We start from the raw sequence: 24,072 nt of genomic DNA on the forward strand, positions 1-24,072 counted from the left end.
AGGTCATCAAAGGCTCTTAGGAAGGATAAGGAGACATCTGGATGGGACAGTTCAGGTGTAGAAGCCACCCTCCAAAGCCGAGAAGAGATCCCTGCCTGTCTTATTTCGGCAGTTTGTTTCACACCTCTCCATGCAGTGAGGTGAGGATGCTGTTTCCTTCTGCTCCCGAAAACACACCCGCAAAGCAGGTCTCACCAGCGGGTGCTCTGAGGGCTCAGCGTAGTGAAGGGCAGGCTTTGTCCCTGTCCTGGCCGCGTGTCCTTGGCTGGCAGCAGCTGAAAGAGTGGGGAGCAGGTCCCTGGCAGTGTTACTGTGGGGGCACATGTGGCCTCTCCTCTAAAGGAGACTGCATCCTGCACCTTCACAAAGGGTCCCCTTGGCCCATCAAGGCCGCTGGGGTTCTGGAGCCCAGGTGTCTCACAAAGGGCAGGAGGTTCCCCCCTCCTCCTCAGAGACTCTGCAGCCGTGCAGATGTTGGATCACCCCACCGCGCAGGTACCGAGGCTCCCACCTCTCCTCCCCAGGGAGGGGACACTGGGGGTCACCCCCAGGGCCAGCTCTGGGGCTGCTGGTGTTGGGGTGCCGATGTCTCTTCCTGGCTGGCTCCCAGCGAGTGGCATCCCCTGAAGTGCACAGCTTTGTAGGTGCTCATTGCTGGGCTAGATGGGTATGTTTTGCATTGCTAAAGTTGGATAAAGTTGCTCATGCTCTAACCACCAATTCGGACTTCATAGAAGCCCTACAGCCCCCAGCTAAAGCACCTTCTTCCCGCCAGTACCTGTTCTAGGCCACTTGGTCCCTTGTCCCAGAAGGGGCTATGTAGAAGAGAGGAATTTATTTGCTGGTTAACTGAGTGACTTCTGTTTCAGGTTCAGCATGGTGGATGCGATGAGGAAAATAGCCTTGTCGAAGGTGAAGCACAAAAGGGGTTCTCTTCCTCGCCACCATTTGAGTAATGGATTTGCAGTGCCTGTCAGGCTGGGAAGATAATAGCAGCTGGTGATAATGGGCTTCTGGTGGCCAAATGCAGCCTCTCATCTGGGAGGTGGCAGGGGGTGGGGGGGGAAAGGGTGAAATGTTAGAAAAAAGGAATGAGTATATAAAATATATTCTTGCCCCTAATGGATAGCATCGGTAGCAAGGCACAAGATACCTTCCCCAAGGTGCTTTGTGTTAATACAGTTATTGATTCCTTTTTATCTCAGTAGGCGGTTTAAATATTTCAAGTTTGTCTGAAATACTGAAGTTCTACATTTTCCTTTGAAAGTGTAAGGCCAGGAAGAGCTGAGAACAGGGCTTTAGCAGAGTGAGCGTGTGGCACTTCAGTGGTTTTCAGGCCCCTCTGCCCTGCAAAGGCACTCGGTAGGGGTTAGTCCCTACGTTTCAGCCGTGATCCCTTCACACGAGGCATGGGAGTGCAAACCTGCGCCTTGGCTAGCCCGGCCAGTCCCTGCACGGTGGACAGTCCTGGATGATATGTTCATGTGGCGGGGGTGACAGCAGTAACACCTTCAGTTACTGCACAAGTTTTACCAGAGCTCATCTCTCAGAGCCCTCTGCAACGTGTTTAAAGGTTAGCGCATTTTATGCTTTAACATGAGAACAGCTATCTTGGATCAGCCCGAAAGCTCATCTCACCTGGTTTCCTGTCTCCAGCTGTGGCCCATAGTGGATGCCAAGGGAGGGGCGTAGGACACAAGAAAAGCACAAAGCGCCTCTTCCCTAAAATCTCCCCATTTCCAGCAGTTTGCACTGCAGTGATTTTGAGTGTTAGGGTTGCTGCCGTTGTGCTTAATAGCCCTTGGTAGAGTTTTCTTCCATAATTTCTCCAATCACTTTGTAGAATAAGTATTGACATTAGCGAGCACTTAACTTTAAGTATGTGATAAGCACATGGGCTATATTACTGAAATATGAGACTGGAGCACGTGCATATTTAACCTGAGTGACACTGTACCTCAGCAGCTGATCAAACAATTTCAGCAACTTTATATTAGTGCCCTGCCCAGGGGTGAGCATCGGCTGCAGTCAGAGTCAGCGGGAGAAAGGCAGGAGGAAGGCATTTGTTGCAATGGTCCCCCAGGACTAGAAGAGCCCCGAAACCCATTGCCAAAAGAGTTTTGGACCTTCCTATCCACTTTGCCTGGGGCTCTGCTGAGCAAGGAGTTGTCTCTGTTGGAGTGACCACAGCTGGCCCAGGGGACAGACACTGGCCCCAGAGGAGCAGCTTGTTGTCTCCTGAGCTATGAGGAAGCAGCGCTTGTATTACCGCCTTCAAAGGCTTCCCCCTAAGTCCTAGCAGGAGGCATCTGAGTAAATACCAGCTACACTGGGTTTCCCTTCTCTTGTTTCAGGCACCTGTGTCACTGGACATGTACAGGAGTTTGTATATGACAGACTACAGATGGCACAAGGAGTACCAGCCGCCCACCGAGGAGTACTTGCAGGTACAGTGTATTTTTCCTTGCGTGGCTCCATGGCCCATGGTGCAGGCTGCCCCGCGGGGCTCTGTTCCCCTCTTGTGGCCATGGGCAGCTGGGGACTGGAGTCACTGCCAACATCTCAGCAGGCGCGGGTGCTGTCTGTACCGGCAGATCGAGAGCCCTGCATCGGTCCCTGCTGCTGGCGACCCACCAGCGGGTCATGTCACACACAAATCCCCTGGCTTGTGCTGGGGCGTCTGCAGGAAATCCCCCTTGCACCCTCCAGTAAAGCTGCTTCAGGCGGGCAGTGCTAATTACGCTCATTAAGTCAGGGCACTAATGACTGCTTGCTGAACCAGAGCCTAAGCCTTAGAGCCTTATTGCTTCCTCTGGGGCTGATGGAGTGAGGCAGGATTAGGCCCATCCTGATACTGCCATGGAGGCAGGGGGGTGTTTGTGATGGAGATGTCTCCTTGCCCTGACACAGGCCTGAGAAGACTTCTGTAGGGAATGTTATGTTTTTTTAATCTCCTTGCAGTGAGAGCGACCCCCTGAGCTATTTAATCTGATTTGCCTCGCTCCGCCTGCCCTGGTCTAATTGCTTGTGGCAGCCCAGTTGGGACAGCTGCGGTTTGCACTGGGCCACTGGGGAGAAGTAGCGGGGGGGATGTTCAGTTGCTAAAGTGGCTTGATCTGTCCTACCCTCATAAGAGAGGAAAAAAGTTCAGGCTTGGGGGAAAACGACAGAGAAATCATTGTGTGAAAGTGCCCAGTGGGGCAGAGAGGGGAAGCTGTGTGAGCGGGAGGGGTGGTGTTAGCCCTGGAGGGGCCTCGGTAATAAACCACATTAATCCAGCACAAGCAAGACCCAGGCTCCTGGCTACCGGTGCCTTCCTCTCATCTGAAGCAGCCTCAGGAGCCCTCTCCTCTGTTCCCTTCTCCCTCCCGCTTCTTCCCTCACTGTCAGCTCCCCTTCTCCTGCCCTCTGGGAAGGGGTACCGCTGCCAGCAACGTTCATTAACATTCCCTGCTCCAGGCTCCTGCTGTTCTCTGAGGCTGGCGAGTGGTTTGCAGGAAGCCCAAGCCTTAGGTGGCTGTTCTGCTTCCAAGATCCTGGTATGGAGGGCAGGGTTTTTAACCCCCTGCCTGCTGGAGTGCAACCCAGGGCCAGCGTGGAGGGAGAAGAATTCTTGTTTGCAGTTGCTGCACACCTAAATTTTTTTTTCCAGGCTCTTTTGGTTTTGCTGTTTTATTTTTATTTTTGTTTTGTAAGAGGCTTTGGAAGGCTGCACACTTTCTGTGGAGGTCCTGACCTGTGGGCCGGCTGCCTTAGGAGATAAGGAGGGAAGAAGCATCTGGTATATGTTTGATTTCTTTGGGTTGCGGCTCTCTTTGACGCTTTATTGAACCTTTATTAAGTCTAAAGGCCTGTAAAGAAAAGTTGTCCTTCTGGGTAGTGTACTGATGAGGTACTCAGGAGGTCCAGATTTCTTTCTTAGACTCACTGGGTATTTTTTAAGGGCATAGAATCACTTTGGCATTTTCCTATGTGAAATTTTGAATTGTAGCCCCCTCCCAAAGGGGAAGTTGGAGAACTCCTTAAAGCAGAAGCTGTCTGGTGAGCTGTCTCCACCATGGGCCTCTGGAAGCTCTTATTCTCTCAGGAGATTTATCATTAGGAGCCCTTTCCATCCTCAAATGAGTAATCCCCCAAATGCAGGTAGTTCCCAGAGCTCTGCAGCCCTGACTTGCCCTGTCAGAAGTGTGTCTAAGAAGTCAGCTTGGGCTGGAGAAGTGATAGGAAAGGGGAGAGCTCTGGGGGACACTGAACTTGAGGGACAAACAGAAACCCGTGGAGGTCTAAAACAATGTCATGGAGGAGCTTAGGAGCAAACTCCATGAGGATGGTCTCTGAGCAGCCTTGCTAGCTTGAGGAGCCTGAGAGATCTCACAGCAGGAGTGTCTCTTACTGTGCCCTTAAAAGGGGACAATTTGCTCGGGATAGAGCTGCAATATGCAGCTTAGAAGACTCTGAAACCAGCAGACCCCCAAGGGCAGCCATGCCAGCAGCCACATTAGTCTTTCTGTTTGTGCCAGGATTGATTCTCTCCCCTCTGCTGGCAAAATTAGCTGCCTCCATAATCTTCATAGGTTATGGTTGTCATCAGCAGTGGCTGAGGGGCTCAAATGCCGCAGCCAGTTCATTGCCGCATTATATGCTTTCATACATCTGTCTGGTCTGTCTATTTATCAGAAACATACTCATTAAGGAAGGTTAAGTGGGCTATTTTTGTCTGCTATTTGATGTCCTCATCCAGGAAATGAGAACATGGAGGTGGTTCAGCTCCAGCAGAGGCTTCACAGTTCTCTGTGACAGCAGAAAGAAGATGGGCTGAAATGGTGGTTTATTTCCTAGCCACAAGTAAGAAAATTCTGGTGTGGGATCTATTGTGGGTCAAGGTTTGCACTCTGGACTTGCTGCTGGATTATTGCAGGTAGATCTCTGTGTCCACATGGTCCTCAGGAGAATCGGATAGCTCCGTGTTGGCTCAAAGAATGTCACTTCAGCTGGATTTAGTGCAACACCCTGAGGGTGTTGATGGCCAATATTTGCAGGTGTGGCAAAGTCTAGGCATAGCAGGCTGGACAGAAGAAGGTAGGGGAGAGAAAAGGCCCAAGTGTGTGTCTCCATACAGTGCAGGGTATGCCCAGCCCAAACCATGTGTCTCATGTGCCTGTGGAGCAACGTCCCAGCTGATCCTGAGCTGCCAAGTCATCTGTGAAAACCTTCCCAGGCAAGACCCCTGCCATAGCCACCAGGTTTCATAAACAGCCTGAGATCGGGGTACAGCTTGCAGAGCTGGCCCCCTGGTGTCAGATACCCTGCAGAGTGTCTGAGTGGAGACGGTTCGGGGGAACACTCCTCGGGTGCGAGGTGACACAGCCCAAGCAGCCATAAAAAGGAGAGAAAGTGGAAGCTGTGATGCTCTGTGCATTTTAGTGACACAGTTATGAACCTGCTTTATGGCTGTTGAGTCCTTGGTCTCACTGACACCGCCAAAGTCCATGTTTTGTTGTGGGCATTTAGTGTTGTGTTTGATGCTGCCATAGGAATCGGTGTCCTACCTCGTTGCATCTCCATTCATGTATGACTTCTTTCTGCAGAAGCTAAAGTCTGCAGATTCCCAGCTAAAAGCCAAGGAGTTTGCAGTACCTCAAGAGCAGCGGCTGATGAACTACTGGGACAATGTGGTCGGAGAGGGAAGAGAGGTCATCCCAGGACCATGCAGTAAAGTGAACAGGCTTTCTGATGACATGCCAGAGAAGAAGCAGAAAGGTAGCTCCTCCGGTCCTGAGTCATTCCAGCAGGCCGAAAAAGAGCAGAGGAAGTATTTTAATTCAGTTCTTTCCAATGCAGAAAGCTATCTACCAAAATCCTACCCTGCAACTGAAGCAACAGCAACCCAGGAGGAGAAGCTGGAGAGGCCACAGGCTCTTACTAAGCTAGAAAATGAGCTTTCCTGTTCCCATTGTCTTCCAGCTGCTGTTCAGACTCCTGGAACAGAAGGTAATTCCCCCATCGTTGGCACTGTTTGCTAGTGAACAGCTGACTAGCCCTACCTAGCTACCTGAGGGGCTGTCTGCGCGGTCGTTTGCCAGCTGAACTCCCTTTGCCCATGGACTGAGCTGGCCGGACACGAGCAGATTCCAAACTCCAGACAAAGCATTAGTGCAGGGCTGTGCCCAGCAAAGATTAGCAGCCTGGGCACAGCACCCCTTTAACATGAATATGCAGCTTTCAGGCCAGCTCAGAGTGCAGACAGTGAGTTTGAATATGCCTTCAGAAAACTCTGCAGACTCACTCTATGTGCATAAAGAGTCCCTGCTACCAAAGCGCCTGTGCACTGCAGTCTTTAGTGTTTTTATCTTCACAGCTCTTTTGTGAAACAGGGAGATGCAGTCAACCCTGTGTTAAAGGTGGGAAACAGGAGGAGCACAGGGAAGCACATGAACTCCACAGTTGATCTCTAGTGACTCTGGCTTTGATGGTTCAAGATACTGGAACAAACCAACAACCCTTAATGCCCTTCTATCAGAGGTACCTGCCTTGGCAGTAAACACAGCAGGAAATGACTGTTAGCAAGGCCTCGGCTGAACTCCACTTCACTGTCTGCTTCACTGTAGATTAAAACTCTGATGGAATTTTGTGCTAGGATTTCAGGAAAACAAAGTCAGTGATCACCAAACATTGCCCAGCCCTGCCCAGCCTTCCCAAAGCAAATCTTCCTCTGAGCTCCTCAATGAAAGAGAAGAGAGCAGCAGTAAAAATACAATTTCCTTCTTGCTCATGAAGCAGCTAACTCAAGATCCTTGTCCTTTTATTATGGTGAAAGCTGTAAAATAGAGTTGGGGCCTTCTGTTGATCCCCATGGGGTTTCGGAACTTTGATCTTGTTTTCCATCATTGCTGTGTGTGGGAGCAGCCATGAATTTTGTTGCTGTTCCTAGGCATGGAAAGTGAGGGGGCTTTTTATGCACCCGGTTACTCTGAGGGTTTCTTATTTTTCCCTCCTGCTCCATCAGTTTTCCTGGTGATGACCTGCCTACTCTTCTGTGTGCTGAGCCATGCTTAGCTGCAAATTGTGAGCCGGCAAAGCCTCGGTCAGACACAACGTCCTGGCTCCGTTTGGTGGGGAGTCCTGCTGGGAGTCTCTCTTTCTCAACAGTGCTCTAGGACCACATAGAAGGACATGAAACAAGGATGTTCTCTCTGCTTCCTGAGTTCATCTCACCCAGCATGGGACATCTGTGTCTGGAGCTGCTCATCTCAGCTCCTTTCATGATCAGTGAAGAGAAACGCCACAGCCATCTACTGTAACTTAAATGCCACCTGGAAGATGAGCAGGGTGCTCATCTGCACCCCACCTGGCAGGGTTTCTCTCCACAAACTCAAAGGAGAGTCTGGACAAGCAGCTCTGATGGAGATGTCTCCATTTGGATAGCTGATTCCTTCACTTAACATCTGAAGGCTTTGAGCATCTCCTTGCCAAGCCCATCTGAGGCTGTCTTGTGCTAATAAGACAACTGCTGTGGGCTTTTCCCTTCCCAGTCTCCCCTTGTGTAGCTCAGCAGTGCAGTATTCCCTGCAAAGTCTTTCACTTTTTTAAACTAACTTCCTGCAAAGGGTCTCAGCTCCTTTTAACACTCCAGAGCAACAGAGACAGCATGGTTCCCGCCTTTCACAAAACTGGCTCTACCCACTTGCTTAGCATCACTATGTATCTTTCCCTCACTGGCTATATGAACTAAATCAATTCAAAATTGATACAACTCAGCACAGCTCTGCTGAAGTGAATGGGTCTCCCCTGACTTATGCCAGCTAAGGCTCCAACTTGCTGTTAGCTTGTGCCTGCCCGAGGGTAGGATTTGGGTGAGTAATTGATGATGTTTCTGGTCTAATGTGCTCTCTTGTTCTTCGATCTCTCAGGGATGTTGCTGCACAAGCAGGAGCTGGATCGGGGCTGGGCTGCCTACCAGCAATTCATCTTGGAGACATGTCGGGCAAGGCAATTTAAAGCTCAAGAAAACAAGAGCATGGTCTTGGGCTCATCTGTTTTGGGGGAAGGTCAGTTGATAGAGACTGTGACAACTGCCTTGCATGGATGACTTGTGGCCTTTGGCCTGGTTTTGGGCTTTTGCAATTACAGACTGAGGAAGGTAAAGGATAAGCGAATGAAATGGGAAAGGCCCTTGGGGGCAGGTTTGGTGTGAAGGTTACTGCCGTGTGCTCAACAGGCACCCATCACTGGCTTTGCGCCTCTCATGCAGCTTTGCACATCTAGAATTTCACAAGGGCAGTCTGGCCGGAGGAGACCAAGGTCTAGTCCTCAGAGACCTCCTCATCCATATAGCCTCTGTGGTCCATGCCAATGCCTACAGATGGTGCCCACCAAAGGATATGTGCAGGATCCTGCACACCAGGCTGCTGGCTGCAGAAATGGCAGGATCTATTTACCAGACATGATGAAGACAACAACTGGAGGTGGCGACAGTAAGGTTTCTAACTGAATTTCCACTTCTTGGAGAGAGTGTGGCTTAAGCACCATATTCTGATCTGGAGCCAGCTGCCTGAGCTGCATGATCCCAAATGGGTGAGCAGTCCTCACAGCCATTCACCTGCCAGTGGGGAGAAGCATGACAGAGAACAACTATCTTTCTCCAGAAAAGGTTAGAGCATTCTAAATAATGCTTCCTTCATCCCAGTTTCCATTCGGGCCACACCATGAAGTGCAGTCCTGCTCGTTGTGGCCTATGTGGAAATTACGTCACAGCATGGAAACTATTGCTGCTACTGCTCATTCAGTTAGCATTAACTGCCTGACGTGGACATACACAAGTGGATACCTGTGAAATATCTGTAATCTCAATTTTAGTGAAAATAACAGCAACAAAAAAACCCTTAATAATGACTCATTACGTGATCATGTTGTTTTTAAAATACAAAAAAAAATTGAAACATCTAGAATCTGCAGTTCTTTGTGCATCTTCCTTGCTTCACTGTGAGAGACAGTGGCACATTTTTCCACGGACAGATCTGTTCAGTCAGAAGATCACATATGCACGCTGTCAATATACAGGTGGGGCATCTCTGTAGAGCAGGATAGGCGAGGATATCCCTTCAAACGAGCTCCTATGAGGATTTTAGGTGAAGAGAGCAGAACAGATGTGACAGTCCTCACTTGTGGGATCCCTTCTCCAGCATACATACCCTCTGCCTGCTGAGATCTTCCCTTAGCACTCTGACGGCAGAACTGAGATGCCACCCTGTTACCAACTTCATATCGTATCTGCACTGGTGCCAGCTCTCCAGCAGTGGTCTTTCAGCCTACAGTCCAGGGACCACGGGTTTTCCACAAACTCATGGCAAACCATTTTCTTTGGGGTCACGCACATAAATATTTCCACATATATGGGAGAATAAAGCCCTAAGTGAATATTTAGCGTTTAGCCTAATACTTCGGCTTGTTGTGCGTGTGTACTCTTGTGGCAACATTGCACAAGATGGCCAGTGGATTTCTTTTTTTTTTCTGCAAAGATTCAGTGGGCCCTGGACATTTTCCCTTGTTTAGTCCATGGTTAAATAAACCAGAGGCATATTGCTTTGGTGTGATGAAAGAGAAAATCCAAAGAGTAGGAGAAAATAGAGCAGCTGACAAGTCAATGTCCGTAAGGGAAGAACTTAAGATATCTTTTCCAGATCTCCTTTGCATGACCTACCATCATACTTAAAAGGCCATAGCAAATAAGGGCTCAATAATCTTGTCTTGTCTAGACCCGGGAAGCGCTTCTTGCCTGTCCTGTTGTGGCTAGCGCTAGTTACATCTCAGTAATGGTAGCTACAACAGGAGTGCTGAAAGCATTAACAGCTGATGAAGCTCTGAGAAGGGCGACCAGACAGACTACAGCGTAAAGAAGACAGAGACTTGAAAAAGCCTTTCAATTATTTGGACTCTCTTTTCCTAGAATGTTTTGACCTTGACTGCAGAACTACCTACAACACAGATTTCCAGCCCTTGCCTGGAGCCCATGGTGGACACTGTAAAGCAAATAGGACTCTCTCTCACATTTTTGCTGAAGATGAGTGCTTTAACCAGTAAGGGAGAGTGGGGCTAGAGGAGAGGGTGGGGGCTGGTAGTGGGGATACGTAGGTTTTGGAACTGTATGGGATTGGAAGGTGTTTCTCAGGTGTATTTCTTCTTGTCCATGTTATGCAGTGAGCTCACATGAATTCCCTCAGGGTCAAATCCTTTCACAAGACCTGCTTAGTCTTTTCTTGAAAAATTTTTGGTGGGGTTGATATGAGCTGGGAAACTTTCCCTTCCTGGGACAGCCTCTGATATATCCCCTTTGGAAAGAAGGAGGCAAGCCCCTGTGGGAATGGTGGAGGGAGGTGTCTCTCAACACTGCAGTGCCTGGTCTCCCCCTGGGAAAGGGCACTCTCAAATCAGGGCAGGAGCTGTTTGCGATGTGACTCATCTGCACAACTATGAGCAAACAGGCATCGACTGCTCCTGAGCGCTCATTTCTCACTGGAAAGGCAATTCCTCCCTGCTGCCTCATTCCCTTCCCTCCCCACTAACACACACATATTTCAGATTTGCAGTGAAGTCTTGATTTTGATCTATGATCTTGGAGTTATGTGTGGGCTGGAGACCAAGTTTTTGTAATGGCTGATCTGTGTGGGAGATTGGTCCCAATGACAGCCATGAGTGTGGCAGCATCCGTGCTGTTACTGATGGAGACAGGCTGTTCCCAGTCTCCCCCATGCCATCTGCATATGCTTTCATTTGCACTGTGCAGTTTCACGGCTGGGTAGCCAGCTGCTGCCAAAACAGAGGCTGATCCCCTGTCCTGGTGTCCAGGTATGCCAAGCAAAGGATGGAGATCCTCTTCTTATCTCCTTCTCCCTGTTCTTCGCAGGAACTACTGGGTATCAGAGTACGAGGACAGCTACAGTGTTTTCTTACGGAGGCTGAACCGGTCATCTCAAATCCCCACTGCAGGGCTGTGTTCAGCCGTAAAGCCCATCTCACATCTACCCCACAGGCTGTCCTCTCAGAAAGCGATTGCTGTGGACACAGCCCAGTGAGAGGTGCTACAGCTGTCCATGGTAAGTGGCAAGATAATCCATGAGGTTGCTTCCTTTTTGTTGAAAGCTGAGTCCTTGGTAATCACAGGATTCCCGTGGCTGAGGCTGTGGAAAAAATTACAAACAGTTGGGAGACCTGGAACAAACTATTGTGAGACCTGATATAAAATAATAAGAGCTTCACTACTGAAATATTATTCTGAATGGCAACAGTCTCCTGATCTGGGGTACTAAAAAGTGATTTTTCCAACCATTTTCCGTAATGGGATCTTCTGCCCTAATGCCTAAGACACTATATTGTTACAGGAAAATCACTATATTGTGATGGGATGAGAGGTGACAGATTGCAATACAGGAAATTTCAATTAGATACTAGGAAAATATTTTTAACGGTGAAGGTGGTCATACATTCATTGGCTTGGGGACCAGAGAGGTGGTGGAATCTCATGGAGATGTGCAGAAGTTGAGTAAACAGTGCTTCGAGCAACCTCATCCAAGTCTGTCTCAGCAGGTTAGACCAGAAGACCTTCACAGGTCTCTTCATCTACATTATTCTCTGGTTTTCTCATTTATTTTAGGATGTGTTACCTACACTATTCTGTGATTACAGCTCTGTGGCTCTCCAAGTTGTCTGTGTGATATTGTCTGTGGGAGACCCTGGAAGCCTGGAAGCACTTTATCTTCCCAACCTACCATTGTGGCTATAGAGTATTTGTGAAGTGCTTAGCAGAGACCCCTTTACACACATATTTTCATTAAATCCCCCAAGAACTCTGGCTCTTATCAGTGTCAGGAAAACACTCTTGTGCAGGGCAGTCCTTGGAGCTAAAATCACTCAGGCAGTTTCAATTCATGTACTCTAAATAAAACTTGCCAATAAACTTCACCTTCCAACAAGTAGTTTGTGTTAGTAGCATTGCTTTAACGTGCTCTCTTAAAAACCTGGTGTGCTCACAGGGAAGGAAATATCTGTATTATCCAGGGCAGAGCTCTTTGCCTTCTTTGTATTTAACACTTTCTAGGGTTTGGCCAGCAATTTCTGCTAATAATGGTTAAGCCAGAATTGATTCCCTCCGCCTTCCTGAGTTCAGAGAGGTTTCTAGGGATTTCTGCAGGGAGCAAGGCTGCTGCCTGCCTGAAGATGGCATTGCAGAGCTGCTGATCTGCAAAGCCAGATCCAGCCAAGGCTGGCTGCAAAGCCCAATGCTGGGAAGGACTGTTGTCCCAGGGATGCTGATCCCAGAGGAGCCGGCCAGGCACATCACAGCCTTCCTGCTTAGCTGTGTCACCTTGCTGCTCTCTGAATTTGGGTCTTCTAAATGCACAGAAATACCAAAATTAGCCAAAAGTGGATAGTGTGGAGACCTCCCTCCCCAACACATAAAAGGTATTGCTTTTACTGGGGCATCCTTTTGCTCTTCAGGGATAAGCAAGAGATTCTTAATGGATACTTCCAAACATATTAGGAGCTAATAATAGTGACAACAAATAACCTCGATTACAGTAGTATCCTGGACTAGGAACTGATGGTGATACGGACTTTATAAACACAGAGCAGCACACTGGTCCCTGTCCCAAGAAGTTTATTGTCTAAGGGAATTGTCTCTCCTGTTTCCATATACTCTGCAAATGTTTCACCCCACCACCACTTACTTGCAGTAAATTTTGCCATTAACTTGCTGCAGGACCTTAGGAAAATCACGTGCATGCCTGTTTCACTGCAGGAGGAGAAGCTTTGGGAGATTTAGAAAAATGACATCTGGCAAGGCCAATCTCAAAGCAAATGAGATTGGGAGGTAAAAGGATTCTAGTTGCTGCAAAGCTGCCCTCTCTTCCCTCTCTTGGATGAGATGTTGACCGCAGTCAGTGCAGTACTTGGAGTATTATAGGCTATTTTCACTATACCTAAAGACAGCAGAGTAGTGTAAAGAGGTGTGAGAGTCATGGGGAACATGGTTAGAAAGCAGAGAATAACTTGAAGCCAGGTTGATTGCAAAGGCTGCAGAATTTGGAGGACAGAATGAAACTGCCTTTAACTTAAAAATGGGGAAGAAATAAGACTTGCCTACATCAGGGGATCCTGAGGAGACAGAGACTTTTGATTTCTTCAGAGGCTAGGACCATGAGAATAGAAGTATTCTTAATGGGACATGTACTTTTGCACTCATTAAAATGCATCTCATGGTCTGACTGGTTTCTCTTATGAAAGAATGCCATTAACCTGCCTCCTCATGCTGGAGACTGACTCCTCCGTCAGATTTTGAGATTACTCCACTGCAACAGTTTGTTATGCTGACAGAGGCCGTGTGTCTAGGTGAGTGTTTAGGGCACATATACAAGGTAATTTCAAGTAATCTTCACCAAGAAAAATATGTTGTTAAATGCTTATCAAAACAGGCAACCAAGGAGGAAACAAAAGGATGAATCAGAAGATAGGTTAATGATACACACTGTCGGACGTACTGAGGAAGATGCTCAATCAGACATACTAATGCTGGATTTGCTAACGTGGTCCTTAACAATGTGCCAGGGAGAAGGAGGGAAGTTGCTAATATTGAGGATAATTATCCTTCCTGGATATTTTGGCAGCACACTCATTTAAGCTCTTTCCAGCTTCGGAGACCAGACTTGAGACAAGGCTGTCAAAACCTGCACTTCCACGTTGCAGCCCCAGCACCCCACTTGCCTGCCACCCGTCTAGATACCAGCATTCAGCCGGGCACCGGTCTGTAGCATGACTGGAAAGGTCTCACCTTCCCACCCCAGGTTACTCCTCCTCCTTTAGGAGCTCTTCACAGCAGAACTAATTGCTCCCTGGGAGAGAAATGCAGAACTGCTGATCCAGCCAGAGCCCTGCCAGGATCCTGTCCATTGCATCCTCAGGTTCTGCCATTTGTCCTCCCGGAATTACATTTATTTTCTTTCACACCTTTATCTTTCCGGGCGTGCTTATGGAAACCCTCGTCGCCCCTTCCTGATATTGGCCTGTCTAATGTTGGTAGTGATTTCTGTTAATGCTTTTTTTTTTTTTTTTTCACTCCCTGCTATGGAAACTGAGATGGCTCCAAGCCAGCTCAAGCACACAAATGGGTAGGCAGTGGTTATCACAGTGCGAAGTGTGACTTAAGCAAGCTCTCATACCACTCCAGGGAGTAATTACTATTTTGTAATGGGGACATTCAGGCTGCATGCAAATATATTCATATTACAGAAGGGAGCCAACCACACAGACCACGTCCCTTGTCTCCCTGGTGCTCCCTTTGATGCTTCCATTACAGGGTGTATGGAGTCTCTTCATGTGAATGACATAGGCTTAAAATCAAAGAGCCCTGGGTTCAAAAAGAGGTGAACAGCTCCAGCTAATACTAGAATTACCTCAGCACAGCCTTTCAGTCCTTTTTCTGCACAACGCGAATTAGCTGCCTGTGCTTACGGCACCAGATAACACCAGCTATGATCTCAACAGGATTCAGAAAGGGATGAGACGTTTGTATGGAGCACATCAAGCTTTACACTAGCAACAAGGGAAAAAACAGAACCGAGAAACAAGCTAGAAGTGAGTCAAACTGTGGCTAATAGAGATCAGGATCTGTCTTCCAGGAGCACGTTACCCTGTTACTGCTGCAGTAGGTGCTGGGCATATTTCTCCAAAGCATTTGGTCCTGGCCTCTATCCAAAACAAGGGAACATGGCTAGAGGGAGGCTGGTCTGATTTACCAGACCAGTTCTCCAGTAGGAAACACAGTGAAGCCATGAGAGAGCGAAACCAGCTCAAATCCAAATGATGGCATCCACAGAACAGTCAGAAATCAGACTTAGTTGGTCCCATCATATGATGCAGCAAGCTAGTGAATGCAAATTTTGTGAGTTTTCTAACCAGGGCATGACCTCAAAAAAAAAAAAAATAGTTTTAGGTAATGTGAAAGTGATGCTTTCTGTGTGAATGCCTTAGTGCCATCTCCTGGGTGGAAGGGGAAATTCTCAGCCAGGGTTTGCAATATGTGGTCCAAACACCTTCTTGGTCACTGGCTGTGCAGGTGTACTCAGTTAGCAAACGTTTGTGTGAGTACAGCATCGGGATGGCACACCGTGCCTCTTCCCAGTCAATTGCTGAATGCATTTCTTCCCTAAGACACATAATAGGGATGTCTGTCCTGGGAAAAGGGTGCTCTGGATTTATTCCTTGTCATCACGATGAATGCCCAAGTGGCTGTGATGTGCGGCACTGAAAGTCCAACAGTGCCACGGATATTTGCTATAGCAAACGTGGCAGCCAGTTTGTGGTGTTATTTCACTCGACATCAAAGGAGTCAGGCAAGACGCTGGACTAGGGATGTAGCCTTTTCCCACGTTATGACTTGCATTACCTTTCCAGAGGAACCCCAGCAACTCTTCAACAATATTTGTGCAATTCCCCAGCCTGTAGGGTGCACATTTTTTCTTGTCGCCCTACTGTGCAAGCTCTGGGGAGGGCAAGGAAGTGAAGGAAGAAGAAAGCCTAACACTGGACAATCAACTTAGAAAATGGGACACAGCCACTGAAACCTAGGCAGCCATTAATGCTTGTTGTCTGTGCCACTGATCTCTGCATCCCTCATTGCCTTGTAGGTCTCTTTAGTTTGGTGTTTCTTATTTTCAGAGACATGCCATTTCTTGCCTGAGGGGAAACACTCATTTCAGCCTCATTTGCTGAGACTGAGTTGCTGAGACTTGAGTTCGCGCTAGGACAGAGTTTTCACTCAGTTAACTGCTTTCTTTCAAATCACTTGTATTACTGTAAAGGTAGAGCATTTCTGTATTACTGTTGCAACAAGTGGCACACATCAGCGTGGCAAGTCTGTCTAGGTGAACACGAGTCCATACGCATCAGGCTCCAGACCCACACCCACTTCCTTGCTCCCTTTAGTGGTGGGGCTGCATCTTCTGGGCAAGGGCCTTCTTCATCCCATGGAGAGGAGCAGATCTCCCTCTGATGGCCAGGAGGAGATGAAGAAAGGGTAAGAAATGAGCCTGGGCCAAGAAATTATCAAGAATAAACCAACAAAAAGAAGCAAGTTCTTGTTGCAGGCAGGTGGGGAGACTGGGGACTGCTGTCACCACCATGTTCTGTATGGCCTAACTTGGAGTACTGAACTGAGTCCCGTATTTAACTGGACCTGGCTAATCCAGTTAAATAGAGGTATCCCGTAAATTGCCTAGAGTTTGCTGAAGAAAAGTGAATGCAGCTTACAAATAAATCCAGGCTGACACAATGCTGACAATAAAACTTTTCTGATGTGGAGACCAACTGCCTTTCTCAGTATCTTCTACAAAGATATATTGGGTAAAAGAGGACAGGGAATGTAAAAGCCAACAATTCAAAAGCGAAGGAAGGGGATTTATTCTAGAGATAAAACCTCCTTGCTGACAGTAGTCTCCTTTCCAGCCCCAAAGAGACATGCAGATCTGAGGCCCATTAATTCTGGCTCAGTGAGCGCAGCGAAAGATGAATTTGGCCCAAGAGTGAAGTTGGCAGAAATGTGTATTTATCCGAGATCAAGTTTCCATCTTTAATTTTGTCTTTTATATATCTCAGCATGGAAGAACACTGAACTCTGAACTTACAAGGACTGTCCAGTTTGTAAAAGATCTTCTATTATTTTAAAGCATCCTCTAAGGGAGAATTAACTCAAAAATATCAGAAGTTAATTTAATAATGATTATTCTTTTCCTTTGGGGCTTTCTAGATCTCATTGCAAATTATCTCTCTGGGCGTTAAAGGTGTAAAATCTCCTTATTGAATAATTTAATGGATCATAGAGTGTTGAAAGAGAAAAATATGCCTGTGGCTGTACTGCTCAGCACTTCCCCTACTTTCACCACTGGGTGACCAAACAGTCAGATGTTTTCACTGGTGCCTGTGCAGCTTGCATGGGAACAGGCAGAAATCCCGCTGCAACAGTCCCAGGAAAGCTTCTTTGGAGGAGCATAGTTAGGAAGAACTAATGGTACGTGACAGAACAGCCATAAAATTGCAGAAGTATTTCTACAAACATAATTAGAAGCTGAATTTAGCCCAGCATAGTCAAAATATTGTTTTTGGAATCTTGTTGGTATAATATGCTCTTCACAAAAGGACCTGCAGTACCACTGCTTTAACGCCTACACTGTTTGCTCTCCAAAATGTGTATTGTTCACTGGAAGTTACTGAAAGGCACTGGAAGGCTTTAAGGACTTTTAAAGAATATCAGACCTTTTGTGATATATGTGATCCTCAGCCCCATCGCTGGGCAATCAACTTTTCCTCCCCTTTTCCAAGCAAATTCTTCCCATAGCCACAGCCCAGCGCAGCAATTATGCAATAAGTCATTCAGCATGTGCTTAATTTCAGTCCGTTAAACAGTCCCACTGCCTGATGTGGAAATTAATAGTTTTGAGCACAACAACCTTGAGCACGTTAGTAGTCACACCGGCTTCAGTGCTGGCTTTTCCAGCAGAGTTCCCGTGGATCACTGAAGAGAAGTGCTTCTCTAAAGGGGACTCCACCAACGTGCCATATCTGAATCTCTTAATTGCAATCCATGTGCTTAAGTTAATATGAGTTAAAAGTTTTGCTGGGACAGGTTCTTTACTTAATGTTTCATAAAATAACAATCATGGTGAGGTTTGGAAATGCCCTCCCTCAGAGGAAGCTGAAGTAGCAAGAGTTAATGTCGTGGAAATGCCATATGTTGCCACCAGGTTTCCACCTGAAGTCCTGCCCATGGCTCAGCTGCAGCAGAAAGTGTGAGCGCAGGGAAAGCATCAAACTGGTCAATTAATGTATTTCAGCAAAATACGATTTTTACCAGGAAATGCAGATTAACCAAAGCTTTGGGAATAGCGTATGTTTTAATGAAACTTTCCTGAGTCTACAGTGGAGTTCGGAAGACACTGAGAGAAACCGAGAGAAGCAAGAAGGGCTAATTGCAAACTAACCAATGGATTGTCAGATGAGAACAAATACAACTGTCAACCACTCCTCCCAATTTTCCAAAAATCAAGTCTTTTGCTCTCTAGCCAGTCTGAACTGACCTTGTGTCTTTTTTTTTCTGTTCTTTCTCTATGTGGCAGCTCAGGTTCTGTTAGTATTTGGATACTGCGTCTGCTGAGCTTGAAAGTGGGACAGTGAATTCGCAGAAAATCATAAGCACTTCAGCTGCCTTTATTTCCTTTATTTGAGCTTGCTTAAACATAGAGAGGTTGTTTGGTTTGGTTAAAAATTGCAAGAGTTATCCAGTAGAAAATAAAACATTTTTCTTTCAAACGAAAGAGGATGTATTATCAGGTAGTAATGACTCCATTTATTGTGTACATATGTCCCAGAGGCAATCACAGGATAAAAATTAGCTTATAGCTGTGACTAGCTACATGATCAATAGCTAGTATTGTAAATGCAACTGCTTTGCCTGGGCTCAGCTCAGGCGCAGGTACCAAATGCTTTGCTTTTGTTCTGTACCGTTTGGAAGAAAATATTGTGTATGCTATGTATTACATATACTGTATATTGCTTGCTGAATTTGCTGTCTGTGGCTTTGTCAAATATAAACTACATCTGTAAAGCTGCTTGAAATCTTCCATTTATTTTTAATTGGAAACTACATTTCCTGTAACACCAAAGTTTTGATTTTGCCACTATTTTTCAAGTCTCCTTCAGTGAGATCAAAATGAAATGTTTCATCTGAGGGCTGTGTTGACCCAAATGTTTTACTTTCCTCTTGAGCAGCTTAATCTTCCACGGGGTCTTCAGAAAATTGCAGTTTGCGTGACGTGAGCCCTCCTTTTATCTTGTGATCTGACATTTCTGAGGTATGCTGGGGTCATACAGCCTTCGTAAGACCTTCAGAGACACAGTCCAGCCAGGCACCACGACTATAACCAGTAAACCAAGCATTTGTGCCTGCAGCATCTCAGGAGGCGCCAGTCTTACATTGAACTAAGCCTACATGAAACGTTTCAGTTTTATTTGACATCATCAAACTGAAATATGCTATAACAGTTGCTAATTCAGTTCTGATCCTTCCGTGTCCAGCTGGAGATATACAACCACATGCGTCACTTAACAGTAAAATGAGATGCCCTAGCAATAAGTGAAAGAAATAGACTTTATTTATCTATAGGCTGCATATCTGGAGGAAAATATTTCAGCAGACAAGACATGGCTTCTGGCCATTTTGCTCCATCATGAGCCAATTAATTGAACAGGTCAGCGGGGCAAACAGTCTCATCACAAAGCTTCTGTTCTAATCAACTCGGGACAGTCGTCCAGTCTTGCTATGCCAGCTGCTAGTGCTTTCAATCTAGGTTCACTGTAATGAGATTTTATTGTATTTACCCAAGGAACGTGCAGATAAGAGATGTGAATAAATACAAAAAGCGAAAATAAGCACTTAAGGATTTTATTTCAAGCAAGCTGTCTTAAGCCTCACATAGAGGAGCAGATAGGTGCTAAGATTTGCTATCGTGTATGATGACCTATACTGTACATCCTCTGGAATTCAAGCGTGACACTTTCTAGCACAAAACTGATTTAACTAAATTAGCTGCACTGTGACACACGTGACAGAGAGTCTCCCAAAATCAGATTGCATTTCTTACTGTGGCATGATCACTGTTGTGTATTCTTGCAGAGACAGGTGGGTTCAGATGTGCTGAAAGCTTCATCGGAAGGCTATTGCATTCTCTGGAAACATTTCCACTCGTTTCAAGAGGCTCAGGCTTTATACCACTTGAAAAAAAATAATAACTGCAGGTAGCCCTGCTGAGAAGATCTACCCACCCTGGCAGTTCCTAGAAGCTCTTTGCTCACCACCGCTGCATCTGAAAGCACTGCTGTCCCCATCAGCCTTCCAGCAGCTCCGGTCCCAGCAGCAGCCACAGCTCCCTGCACCAAGGTGGTGCTCTGCCCTCCTCGTGGCAGGGCAGGATCAGCCCTGCCAGTGGCATCTCCCTGTAGCTCAGAGCATCGACATCCTCCGCTCCTCCCAGAGCCCGTCCTGCTTTCGCCATCTGCTCCTCTTCCCTGCAAAACCCCCGGCAGAGCCCTGCCCCACGTCAGCACTCGCCCTGCTAACGGAGCCCATGTGGACTTCCCCAGCTTGTCTGAGGCTGTAGTGAGACAGCTTGCCAAGAAACACGCTCTAAGAAATTTCGACTGCGCTCACTGTGCAGCCTGGTAAAATCGGTGTTGCTGCTGCTAATAGCGGCCCACAGCTGTTTTGCTGACTGTGCCTTTGTGAGACCCCAGTTAGGCTTGTTTACAGCTTGTCACAAGACCATGCGGTGTGCTTGGTAGCAGGTGTCTCTTGTGATGGTGAGTTAAGAGCAGGATAATAGTGGTGCCTTTAAAAAAAGTAGGGGTAGGGGCTGAAAATAGAGGTCTTGGGTCTACAAGCCCTTCCCTGAAGGAAATTACTGGTTGGGGTGAAGTGCAGCCTTGAGAGCTGGGAAGAGCTGCTTCAAATATAACAAAGAAATGAAGAAACAATGAAGTAAAAGAGAAGTAACTGAGCAGCAGGGTAAGTCACCTGATGAGCCTGGGACTGTAATGTCCCCTGCTGCTGTGCAGTAGGTAGTGCTGGGGACAGAGGCTAATGGCTAAGAACTGCCTAGGAAATCAGAGATCTGGTAAAAGGATGAGACCTTGAGCTTGGAGGAAGATGGGGGATTTGTTGCAGGGGGTGAATGCTGTTGTAGGGTCACTGGAGTAGCAAGTGTGCTGCCTGACTTGAAGACCCTGATGTTTGGTGAAGAAATACTGTAGTGAAGGGAATCCCCTTTCCCTCCCCACTTTCATCCTAGGGAACTAGGGGGAAAGCAGGTGGGAGTGTGAGCCACAAACCCCCAGGCTGGCAGTTGCTGGAGAAGAAAGGATTGCTTGAGCTCTTGAGGACAGGGCTTGTGTGATGAAACTTAGCAGAAATATCAGGCTGGAGATGAAAAACACCTACTGAGTCATTTTAACTCTGCAATGCAGGTGCATTTCCTTCAGTATATTCCTGTCTTCTTTGACCACTTCATTAGGAGATGACTCAGGGAATGGCTATCCCTAGAAAAGCTAGTCCTGAGATAATGTATTTCATGGTCACTGTGTACCCTGTAATAGATATTTTCCTATTCAAGCAGTGACTTCTGTTCTTGGAGATGGCAGCATCCCATTCATCTGTTCCTTTTTAAGTTTAAAAACTTGATCAATATGAATCACTAACAGTCTGATCTGTGAGATGGCACAGGAAAAACTTTTTTCTTTCCACACTTAAAATAAATCACAGAGAACAGGGTTAAAAGGAATCTTGAAGATGTATCTGGGCTGCTAAATAAGAGGGCCAGGGAATAAACTGAAGCACTGGACCACTCTGTAACTTAATTAACGGACCACCATGTAACTTAATTGTTAGCTTACTCTGTGGCTCTCCAAGGCAAACCAGCTGCAGAGGGTTAGCCTTAACTCCTGTGACCGAAAGCCAGTTCAAACTGCTTAGCCTTGTGGCCAGGGACAAAAGTCTCTGGCCTTCTCTTATTTAGAATTATGTATAAATATGTAGGTAGATGAAACCTAGGAAAAGTAGACTTCCCTTTTCTAGGGCAGGCTCAAGTATGTGTCATAGCTCAAATATACTCGAACCATTCCAGCTCAAGCTGTTTGGTGAACATGATCTGAGTCTGCAAATAGTTTTGTCACAACCTAAACTTCAATTTTTTTTTTTGGTGAATAAATGCTATATGGAGAAGAAGCTCCTCTGCCCCTGCTCGCATACATACAGGGAAGTATCTTAAATGTGACTGGTGTCAAGGTCTCCCAGATTTAGGGGTCAGGGTTTTATTTGATTGAAGAGTGAATGGGAAAGCAACTTAGGACCTGAAGGCTCTGTAGAAGCTGAAGGTGGAAGTGAGGGGACAGTTGCAGAGATATTGAATATAGCCCTTGAAGTTTCTCCAGCAACAGCCTGCTATAAACTCAGTTCCAGGTGGTGTAGTGAGGCTGAGGTTCTCCTGGGGCTGTCTGTGTAAGGTGGAGGTATGGCTTGTTGGCTAAAACAAGGAAGGTGTGAAGGAAAGTGCATGTTCATTAGGCAGCATGGCACAACATAAGTGGGTGTGTAGAGTGAAATAGCAGATGCTGAGGACCCAGGGCCCACAGGGTGTGTGGATTTGGGGGTTTTGGGTAGCTCCTGCCTGGCCCTGTGGCCTGGCTCCCTGTTAGCAGCTGGAGCACATGAGGTGTGCTCCTGGTTTGTTTCCAGAGAGATTCAGTTTGTGTGGGCTGAGACTGCTCTGTGGTGCAAACCCATGTGTAGCAAGTGGGGACAACTGGGAGACCTGTTTTAAAACTAGGTTTCTGATCTAAACTAAAATGTCAATGTCAAACTCAGGTGTTGTGAGGGCCCTTTGGAACCCATGGTCCTTCTTAATACAACAAACCAAAGCCCACTGGTACAATGGCAATAGCTAGTTCACAGTACCCCTTTTAAAATTTTGGCACCTCAGATTACTGTAGTGCTCATTAGCATCTTATTTGCTGTGGAAAATATCTGGAATAATGGAAGAACAGATAAACATAAATACTAATTTACCCAGTGCAAATGGTATGCTTTGCCTGCTCCTCTACATGTGTGCTGCTGGCCTCTGTGGATTCTCCAGCCATGCAAGGAGTGTGGGACAGGCTGGAGCAAGCTCAAGTAATTATCAGCTCTGTGAGCTCATGAGATAGAGCTTTAAATGCCATAATAGGATATTTCCTGGCTGCACACATTCCTCCATACAATACTATGTACTGTGAATCGACCTTTGTGTGATACGCTACAGGCATTTATTAAGAGATAGGCAATGATGTTTAACTTTCACCTCTTCTGGCCTGCATCAAGTGCTGCCATCATCAAGGTTTTTCTGGCAGCAAAGACTAGAGAGCTGAATAGGGATGGCAAAGTATCTGATGCAGCACGTGAAGGAAGTGTATTTAATTGCTAGGTAACAAATGTTAAGTGGTGACATGCATCAATGTCGGGAGTATTACAGTGGTCCCTTTATCTCCTTCACCTCCAAGTTAGCACTAGTTGTATTGACCACGCGTTGCAACACAAAGATGACTAAAATCTCCTTTTTTGTGTGAGTGAAGAATGCTCTGAGGTATTAACCAGTCAAATATAAATCTCCACTGGCAGCTCATTAAATCTGTTTTTCCTCTTAACCTGTGTCCAGAAATACAGTACATGGAAGCTGCTGAAGCCAGAGCTATTAATGGTCAGTGGGCCCTCTGTGTTTACAAGCAGAGGGTAGGCACTTGCTTCAATTTATTCTGCCACTTGCTTCAATTTATTCTGCCACTTGCTTCAATTTATTCTGCCACGGTCAAGATGAAGTCTTTTTCTTTTCTTGTTGCAAATAAACTATTGAGGGGGTGTGCGGGGCTGTTGTTCCAAGAGGATGTAGCGGACATTGGTAGAGGATGACAAAATAACTGGCTTGTTCAAACATTGAGCTAGGAAATCCAGTGTAACAATATCCTTATTGTTTTTTCTGACCCTCAGTCCTTTTTATTTGGGGCTTTTTGTTTCTTTTTTTGCTTTGTCTTATACAATTTTGCAAGGCATCTACCTGAGTCTGACAAGCCAAAGTCTGAAAACCAGTATGGCCGTAGATTTCACTGGGGCCTTGGACTTACTTCAGCAATCCCAGAAATGCATTAAGGACAAGCAAGCATAATGGAAGTAGGCTTAAATTCTTGAAGCAGCCCCATAAAGGAGTGCCCCACGGCTTTAACGCTTTGTCCAGTAATGCAAAAACTGTTATCTCAGTGTGATTAATTTGGAGCATTATCATCTTACATGCTTGTCTTGGTTTAATTCAGTTCTGGCTTCTCAAATCAGACAAGGGCCACCTCAAGGCTGGCAGAGGGTCTGTGGCAGTGAGCAGCCATGCTCTTGCCCTCCAAGTGCCTGCAGATGGAGAGCATGCAGAGACTGCTGAACGTGGGCCATTGGCA

At 46.6% G+C, this 24,072-nt stretch overlaps 1 protein-coding gene across 1 annotated transcript in view; it reads left to right on the forward strand.

Annotated features, from left to right (window-relative positions):
• Window positions 1–24,072, forward strand: part of LOC104151325 (uncharacterized) — a 56,738-nt gene that overhangs the window by 18,037 nt on the left and 14,629 nt on the right. Inside the window, exons 2-9 of the mRNA XM_068943738.1 lie at window positions 3–140; window positions 870–972; window positions 2,355–2,447; window positions 5,589–5,760; window positions 5,842–5,991; window positions 7,911–8,048; window positions 9,947–10,076; window positions 10,904–11,093. Coding sequence (XP_068799839.1) covers window positions 3–140; window positions 870–972; window positions 2,355–2,447; window positions 5,589–5,760; window positions 5,842–5,991; window positions 7,911–8,048; window positions 9,947–10,076; window positions 10,904–11,072 — 1,093 coding nt within the window. The 3' untranslated portion in view covers window positions 11,073–11,093. The remainder of the gene's footprint in view (window positions 1–2; window positions 141–869; window positions 973–2,354; window positions 2,448–5,588; window positions 5,761–5,841; window positions 5,992–7,910; window positions 8,049–9,946; window positions 10,077–10,903; window positions 11,094–24,072) is intronic.

Source organism: Struthio camelus, chromosome 4, assembly GCF_040807025.1.
Source record: "Struthio camelus isolate bStrCam1 chromosome 4, bStrCam1.hap1, whole genome shotgun sequence".
NCBI classification, from domain to species: Eukaryota; Metazoa; Chordata; class Aves; order Struthioniformes; family Struthionidae; genus Struthio; species Struthio camelus.